The following is a 9,059-nucleotide window of genomic DNA, read 5'->3' as shown; positions in this document are numbered from 1 at the left end:
TGACACTGTCTCGCAGGAGTCCTCAGGATCTCAATAGTTCTGGGCCCCTCGTTCTCCAGTAGTTCCAGTTTCAAGGCAGGCAGCCCCCAGCGAAACAGAAAACCGGATGTTAAGAACAGAGGCACTACAATTCCCAGAAGCCATCGCTGCCCCCTCAGCATCCGGGACACTGTCTGCAAGGACCCCTGGGTATTGTAGTTCCGCGCTCTGGCAGCAACCCTCAGCCGACGGTAAAAATTCGGCCGAATGGAGGACTACAACACCCAAGAACCTTTGCTACCGTGCGGGAGGTCTTCACGTTCTCGTGGCGCGGCGCAGGCGCACTGGGTCCTCGGCGCGGACCGCGCAGACTGAATAATAAAAGGGGAGCGGCGAAGAGGCAGGAAGACAGGACCATGTCGAAGGGCCCCGGGCCCGGCGGCTCCGCAGCTTCCTCCGCGCCCCCGGCCGCTACCGCTCAGGTGCTGCAGGCACAGCCCGAGAAACCGCAGCACTACACGTACGTAGAGCCCCCCCCCGCCGCGCGCGCACGCCTGACGTCAGCGGCCAGCGTGAGTCACGCGCGCAGGGAGAGCGCGAGGCGGCCTCTCCCTCCCCCTCCCCCTTTCCTCCTCCGGCCCGGCCCAGACCGGTTCCAACCTGCTGGGGCCGGTCCCAGCCACTTCCAACTGCCACCAACCTCTGGTCGGGGCGGGTGGGGTGGAGAACTCGGTCCCAGCCGCCGAGTGGGGCAGGCGGGAACTGGGGATGCGGACGCACACTTCTCAGGCCGGGCCTTCGACGTCTGAACTGCTCAGCAGACCACAAAACCCCAGAGCCGGGCTCCATCCGGGCGATAAGACGCCCACGGCGCCACCGAGGCGGGCGCCGCCGAGATCGGCCCCTCGAGCCGCCCGCGGGACGGAGCCCCCGAGCCGTGCGCCCGGGCCGCTTCCTGGGTCCCACGGGCTCGCGGGCTGCCCGGCAGGACCAGCCCTAGCTTGAGTCCAACTCGAGCCGTCGGCTTAAAGGTGACGAGACGGCGATCCCTTTGCAGGCCGCACTGATCCAGCCCCACACCAGCGACTCCCAGGTTGGCGGCCTCCGAGTATGGTCGCAGGCCCACCCAAAATGTGGCCATCTACAGAGGCAGCACCAAATACTGATGCCAAAGGAAGACTAGCCAGGGTGGAAGAACCCTGGAGCTAGAGCTGCATCTGTCCACGTGTTTTCATTTCCTTTCAAGTGTGCACCAAGCACTACTTACAGCTAGGTGCTATTAGGATGGAGAGAGAGAGGATTAAGATTGTTAGGCCTCCATGCCCCTGGGCTCCTTCTGAGTCCTATGTGTATTTAACAGGACCGCCCACCCCCCTAACCACCCCCCCCCCCAAATTGCTGGAGGCTTTGGGTTGGACAACCCGCGTGATCCAAGTGCGAGAAGCATCAGTTGGGAGTAGAGAGAAAATGTAGGAGGGAGGTCTTGCTTGTCACAATGGACTCATTGGGAAACTGGCTGAAGGAACATGGATTATCAGAAGTGTATTTTTCTTCGTGGAATTCTCTAGTGTTGGCTGATGTCATTTAAGTTTCTGCAGACTGACTTAAGTTAACTTACATGGCCAGGGTTTTTTTTGGGGGGGGGGTATTTGTTTTTGTTGGTTGTGGGGCTTGAACTCAGGGCCTGGACACTGTCCCTGAGCTCTTTTGCTCAAGGCTAGCGCTCTACTATGTAGAGCTACAACTCTACTTCCGGATTTTGAATGGTTCATTGGCGATAAAAGTCTCACAGACGTTTCTGCAGGTCTGGTTTGAACCATGATCCTCAGATCTCAGGCTCCTGAATAGCTAGGATTACAGGTGGGAGCCATGGACACCTAGCCACATGGCCACTTTTGTTGGTCCTTGAACTCAGGGCACTGTCTTTTAGGCTTTTGGTTTTTTTTTTCCTCAGAGGCTAACACTCTACCATTTGAGCCACAGCTACTACCTTTTTGGTGGTAAATTGGAAATATCTCATGAACTTTCCTTCCTAAGCTGTTTTCCAACCACTGCCAACAGATTGTAACCTCTGGAGTAGCTGGGATTATAGGCTAGTGCTTATTTCTTTTTGTCAGTCATGGGGCTTGAACTTGGAGCCTGGGCTCTCCGTGAGCTTTTTTCTCTTAAGCCTAGCACTCTATCACTTTGAGCCACATTGCCACTTACAGTTTTCTCGTGGTTAATTGGAGCTAAAAGTCTCACAGACTTTCTTGCCCAGGCTGGCTCTGAACTGCAGTCCTCAGGTCTCAACCTCCTGAGTAGCTAGAATTATAAACAAGAGCACCAGTGCCATTTTCCCCCCTGGTTGTGCGTCTTGAGCTCTGAGCCTGGGCGCTGTCCCTCAGCTCTTCAGCTCAAGATGAATGCTCTGCTACTTAGCCACAGCATTGCCTCCAATTTTCTGGTGGTTAATTGGAGATAAGAATTTCATGGACTACTTTCCTGCCAGGGCTGGCTTTGAACCTTGATCCTCAGATCTCAGCCTCCTTAGTAGCTAGGATTGTAGGCGTGAGTCACCACACCCAACACACCTGGCTTTGAGCAAACTAAAGGCAAGCACTGAAGTACATCCCTAGCTCCTAAATTTGTTTGTTGGTGTAGGGGTGTTCGAACTCAGCCTTGCTCATGCCACCAAGCCCAAGCTGGTGGACTTTTTTTTTTTTTTTTCTGATTGTGGGGCTTAAACTCAGGGCATGAGCTCTTTTGCTCAAGATTAGTACTCTACCACTTTGAACCCCAGTGCCACTTCATGTTTTCTGGTGGTTAATTGGAGGTGAGTCTCACAGACTTTTCTGCCTGGACTGGTTTGAACTGCTGTCCTCAGATCTCATCCTCCTGAGTAGCTAGAATTATAGGCATGAGCCACGGCCACCTGGCTGGATGATGATGATGATGATTTTTTGGTGTGGGTCATGGTTGGGCTTGAACTCTGGGCCTGGGTGCTGTCCCTCAGCTTTTTAGCTCAAGGCTAGCACTCAACCACTTGAGCCACAGCACCACTTCTGGCTTTCTGAGTGGTTTATTGGAGATGAGAGTTTCAAGGACTCTACTGCCCGTCTGGCTTTGAACTGCTATCCTCAGATCTCAGCCTCCAGAGTAGTTAGGATTACAGGCGTGAGCCACCGGTGCTGGCCTGGCTGGATTTTTTGTTGTTGTTGTATATTTTTCTTTTGTTGCCATTGAGGTTTGAACATGGGGCCTCAAGCTTTTGCTTGGCTTTTTCACTCAAGGCTGGTGCTGAACAACTTGAGCCACACTTCCACTTTGGGCTTTTTACTGGTTAATTGGGGATAAGCCTCTTACAAGTTGGTGTATTTTTATACCTGATATTTGAAATTATGTGACAACAATAATCCTGAGAAGCTTGTTCTAAAATTGAGTCTCAGTCATCATAATGGCAATCTTGACAAAGAGTTGAATCTACAAAAAGTAAAATTTGTTCCTTAGCGTGTCTTGCTCTTGATTCTTGTGCTGCAGTTGAAGCCCTTTTATTCATTGTAGAGTTTGAACTCAGGGCCTTGTGCTTGCTAGGGAGGTCCTTTGCCACTTGGGCCAGGCCCCAAGCCCAAGTTTTCCTTTTCTTAAACCCTGAGGATTGTCTATAGAGTAGTTTTAAGGATTTTCCCCTAAACTGGCTAATAATCTTGCATTAAGGGAAACTAAAATAATCCAGCAAATGTCTGTGGCAGATATCTGTGCTAGACTTGAGAAATCCAATCCTTATTGAGAACAGTTATAACATGGTTTTTAACTTCACATTATTTATAACCATTAATTAGTTGTGTGAGAGGTTTCATTTTATATGTTCACATATGCCTACAAAGCACTTGATCAGATTGGCTTCCTTTGTCATCCCTTCAGTTCTTTCTCCCTTTATATCAGCAGGTTTTTTTTGTGTGTGTTTTGTTTTGTAGTTTCAAGTATTTGGTTAACACTCAGTAAAATGACAATGTATGTGTGTTAGTATTCTTCCAGTAGAAGAGTCCAGTTGAAGAACCATATGACCTTCTTTTACTAGTAATTTCTCTTTATTTGACAGAAACTTAACTTCAAACCAGCCTTGTTTATACCAAGTCCACCTTTTATATAGAAGGGTTTTATAAAGCAGATTTATGAATGGGAAGTTAGTTACATCCTAGAACATACCAAAAAGTATAGCTAACTTTGGGCTTTTTATGGCATAACAAATATATCCTTAAAATACCTAGTTGTGAGAATGGTGCCAGTGGCTCGTGGCTCCTGCACCGGCCTCTGCTGGCCGCTCAGGAGACTGAGGTCCAAGGATCACAGTTCAGAGCCAGCCTAGGGAGGGAAGTCCTTGAGACTCTTATCTCCAGTCAACCACCAAAAAGCCAGAAATGGAGCTGTGGCTCTAAAGGTAGACTGTAGCCTTGAGGAAAAAATCTTAGGGATAGCACCTAGGCTCTGAGTTCAAGCCCCAGGACTGGCACACACACAAAATCTAGTGCTGGGCACACGAGTGCATTCGTGTAACCTCAGAGCTTGGGAGGTGGAGGCAGGAGGATTAACAGTTTGAGATCAGCCTATGTTCTCCTGTAGTGAGTTCCAGGAGAGCCTAGGTTGCATAATGAGAACTTGTCTCCACAGGGGGGGAAAAAAGTACTTGAGCTAGGCATGGTGGCATATACCTGTATTCTCTCAGCATGGCAGGGCCATCGGTTAGGTTAGAGGCCAGGCTGGCCTATAGTGTTAGACCTTGTCTTTAAAAATATGGAAAAAGTACATAAAGACTACCTTCTAAAATACTGAGGTTTCTTTCACTATTTTGACTTTCCAAGAAGTATGCCTCAAAAACAAATACACTTTGGACTCATTGAACTCCGGTTGCAGTTAATTCTCACTTTTATGCTTTTTATTGTAAAAATAGTGTACAGAGGGGTTACAGTTACATGAGTAAGGTAATGAGTACATTTCTTATCAAGCCTTATTACCTCCTCCTTTGTTTTTCCCCTACCATCCTTTTTTTTTTTTAATGCCACTTCTGGGGCTTGAACTCAAGGCCTGAGCACTCTCCCTAAGCTTTTGTTCTTAAGGTTAGTGCTCTACCACTTGAGCCACAGCTCTACTTCCAGCTTTTTGATTGGTAAATTTTGATTTCACATACTTTGCTGCCCAGCGGGCTTTGAACTGTGATCCTCAGATCTCAGCCTACTACATTTTTTTTTAATATCCTCAAAAGAAAAGGAATTGTATTTCTAGTTTAATGAAAATTTGTTGGATTTTCTGGCCACTAGGATCTTTCTCCTTCCTCCCTCTTCTTCCTCCTCCCTTCCTTCTTCCTTTCTTTTCTTTTCTTTTTTTGTTCCAGTCCTGGGATTTGAACATAGCCTAAGTTCTGTGTCTCAGCTTTTTTGCTCAAGGCTAACACTTAACCACTTGAGCTAGGGTTCTATTTCCAGCTTTTTTTGTGATAAATGACCAGACTTTTCTTTTTTTATTGGTTCTTGGGCTTGAACGCAAGCCCTCACATTCTCACATAGCTTCTTCACCTAAAACTGGCACTCTACCACTTCTTTCTTTTTGGTGGTTTATTGGAGTCATAGATTTGTCTGCTAAGAGTGGCTTTGAACCAGGATTCTCAGATCTCAGCCTCCTAAGTAGCTGGGATTATAGGCGTGGGCCACTGACACCGAGTTAAGTGCTGGATGCTTCCTCACAGGAGAAAGGATAAATGCTTTGTACCCTTATGTATCTTGGCATATTTTTCTTTTTCATGTTGGCAGTACTAGGGCTTAAATTCAGGGTCTTCTGCTTACTAGACAGGTGCTTTACAACTGGAGCTGATCCCCAGCCCTAGGCATCTTAATTTAGGACCGTTCCCTAGGCATTATTTAGCAACGGTAATATAGAAGTGTCCCTGTAGATAGTTATTTTGAGGTAATTTTGTTAGTTTATATGTTATATAAATGTCATGAACTTCACTTGATTGCATCTGTTGTATTTTGGAAAATCCAGGAAGTAAACATGTATTTAAGTCATTATTGCAAATTGCAATACATTTGTAAGTATGTTACTAGAATACAACTTGTTGAACAACCGAAGTCACTGGAAACATTACTTAGCAGCCTAGAGAGAATAAGTTAAATTACCAATAATCCGTTCTGGATCTTTGTTACTAATTTATCAAATAGAACTAATTTTCTTGAAGGGCAAAAATGAAAGAGTCTTTGTAGCCTTCAAGCTCATAAAACCCTCCGTTAATCTGTGTCCATGATGAGGGTAGACTTTTAAGTTTAATTCCTAGTTGATGTTTGGTATAATCTAAATTAATGGTTAAAGATTTGGTTAATGGTTAAGTTTTTTTGTTTTAATCCAGCTATGTTAGATACTAAAGAAGGCTTCCCCACAGCCCATATGCATCTGCTTTGACTGGTGGTTTCTATCATCCTACAAAGACTGTGACTTATTGGTGAGGGCAGCTGGACAACTCTGAGAGCAACTTAGAAAAATCCATCTTGGGCACACTCTGTACAGGAGCTCCTCTGGAAATAGCACCCCAGATAAGTGCACAAAGGCAAGACACCCTCGTGGACCTACTACTTCCCGCTTCCAGCACCCTGCTGCCTGAAGGTGAGGTCTCCTTCCTGTGTGTTGTAGAAGCCCTGAGCACATAGGTCATTAGAGCCCCATAGTAGCACACATCTGCAGGCTTTCTTGCTAGACCTTTGTTTCTTTAGGAGAGACTCTAGATCAGAAGTGTGATGACAGCCAGGCTGCATTGAGAGCTTACTTTAAATAGTGGACAGGTCTACTGTACTTTGGACAATGTTTGCTTAATGATTACGTCTTCTGTTTTGTCGTTGTTTTTTTAATCCATCTTTGCTTGATACTAAAGGAGGTTTTTCTACTCTCCATGTGCATCTTCTGTGTTTTGAAATTACAGCTATGGACAGTTATGGCTAATCGTAGTAGATTGTCTTCCCTTCTTTTAACATCTTGGATGAATTTGAGGCATACTAATATGTTATGTGAAGATGGATACTGAAAGTAAGTTTCTTAGCCAAAATATAAAATAATATTAGCCTACTTGCTAAAAATGCTTTCCTGTTTCTTACCATAAAGACACTCTGTCGATCTACCTCTGTAGATCTGCCCTCTCCAGTCATCTTAAAAGACCTGCCTGGGCAGCAGAGATATCTGTGAAGAACAAGTGCACATGATAATAAGCATGGGATTTATTTTGGGGCAGTAGAAAAATGTTCTGGAATTGGACAGCAAAGATAAGATCACATTATGGTAAAAATACTGAAAACCACTGAAAAGTATACTTTAAGTGGTGTTTTCATATTTATTATATGTTTAAAGTTTAAAAAAAAATCCAGCCACCCAGGCACTGGTGACTAATGCCTATAATCCTAGCTATTCAGGAAGCTGAGATCTAAGTATCATGGTTTGAAGCCAGCTTAGGTAGGAAGTGTGAGACTCTTTATCTCCAATAAACTATCAAAAAAATGGAAGTGGATATGTGGCTTGAGTGGTAGAGCACTCTCTTTGAGCAAAAGAAGCTCAAGGCCCTGAGTTCAAGCCCTAGAATCCATACACACAGAAATCCAGTGCATATGAGACCCTGCTACCTTAGAGGATGTCTGTGACCTTCAGTTCAACATGGGAAAGCCTGTGGTTTGCACAAGAGCTCCTTAGTACTCACTCTTGCAGCCTTCCCAATCAATAGCTTTGCCCTTGCTTATTTGTTCTAGATGAATGTTCCCATATTGAGTCTGTGGACATGACTCTGATAGGAGAAGTGTAGACTCACAGCAAGTCTGAGAATCCTAGTTGTTGATAATTGTTCTTTGACTCTAAATTTAAAGTCATTATAAGGGAAAAACAATGTCCCCTTAATACTTTATGAAATGAATTGGGGGGGTCACTTATTAGAGTGGGTGGAGATGGCAGAGAAAGTTGCTGTCCTAACATGCAAGATTATTCAGCCATTGTAATGATTATTTGGGAGCTCACATGGGCATTTGTTAAGGACAGACTATGTGTTTTAGGCACTCAAGATAATGTGAATGGCTATATAGATATGTTAGTACTAATAATCACAACAAACTTCATACTTTTCTCTGTAAAATCCCTCAACTTTCACCCCTTTTTTCTTTGCCAGTGTATAGAATTTTGACAGCAGTTTCAAGAGCTGAGAAGGCGAAGATGGAAAGGAATCTAGCGACTTAAAAAATGTCCTAGCATTCTCTATGAGGTGACCTTTTCCTGTTGGTGGCTTAATTGACTTAGCAGATAAAGAAGATGCTAAGGCCTGTGACAGTATCATCATGTCATATCTGAGCATATTGAAATGTTTCCTCCCTTTCATTATTCTTTTTATCACAGTTGCCTTTTCGTGTTCAGAAATTGACTCATTTGTTTCCTATTAGTATTTAAAATACCATATGGCCACCATCAGTCCTAACAAAGTGACTGATCACAAGGAGGGGGAAGGCTCTTCCTGTGAGATTATGGCCTATCTGCAGAACTATCCCACTGAAGAGAGGTAGTTATGTTCCGGAAAAAATAAGTTAATAATCCTTTAGCATGGTGTTTTATTACTTAAAAGTAGTTAATAGGTTTTTTTTTTTTTTTTGTCGGTCGTGGGACTTGAACTCTGGGCCTGGGCGCTGTCCCTCAGCTCTTCAGCTCAAGGCGAGTGCTCTACCACTTGAGCTACAGTGCCACTTCCGGTTTTTCTGGTGGTTTATTGGAGATAGGAGTCTCACGGTCTCCGGCTGGCTTTGAACCGTGATCCTCAGATCTCAGCCTCTTGAGTAGCTAGGATTACAGGCGTGAGCCACCAGCGCCCGGCTAGTTAATAGGTTTTATACCTAAGTTTTTACTACTTTTGGTAAGACTGTTTCAATATCTGTGTTACTTAAGTGGTGCCACAAGTTTGTTAATTTTTTTTTTTTTGGTCTGGTCATGGGGCCTGAACTCTGGGCCTGGGCGCTGTCCCTCAGCTCTTCAGCTCAAAGCTAGCTAGTGCTCTACCACTTGAGCCACAGTGCCACTTCCGGCTTTTTTCT

General features: G+C 45.1%; 1 protein-coding gene across 2 annotated transcripts in view; it reads left to right on the top strand.

Annotated features, from left to right (window-relative positions):
• The first annotated feature begins 310 nt into the window (after positions 1–310).
• Positions 311–9,059, top strand: part of Unk (unkempt family zinc finger) — a 29,886-nt gene continuing 21,137 nt past the window's right edge. Inside the window, exon 1 of one of the 2 annotated variants that reach the window (XM_013038104.1) lies at positions 311–499. In XM_013038104.1, coding sequence (XP_012893558.1) covers positions 396–499 — 104 coding nt within the window. In that variant the 5' untranslated portion in view covers positions 311–395. The remainder of the gene's footprint in view (positions 500–9,059) is intronic. The other variant, XM_013038103.1, reaches the window with a different exon arrangement.

Source organism: Dipodomys ordii, unplaced genomic scaffold (genome assembly GCF_000151885.1).
Source record: "Dipodomys ordii isolate 6190 unplaced genomic scaffold, Dord_2.0 Scaffold7, whole genome shotgun sequence".
In the NCBI taxonomy this organism is placed as follows: Eukaryota; Metazoa; Chordata; class Mammalia; order Rodentia; family Heteromyidae; genus Dipodomys; species Dipodomys ordii.
The sequence above is the reverse complement of the archived record's forward strand: the minus strand, read 5'-3'. Positions and strand labels throughout refer to the sequence as shown.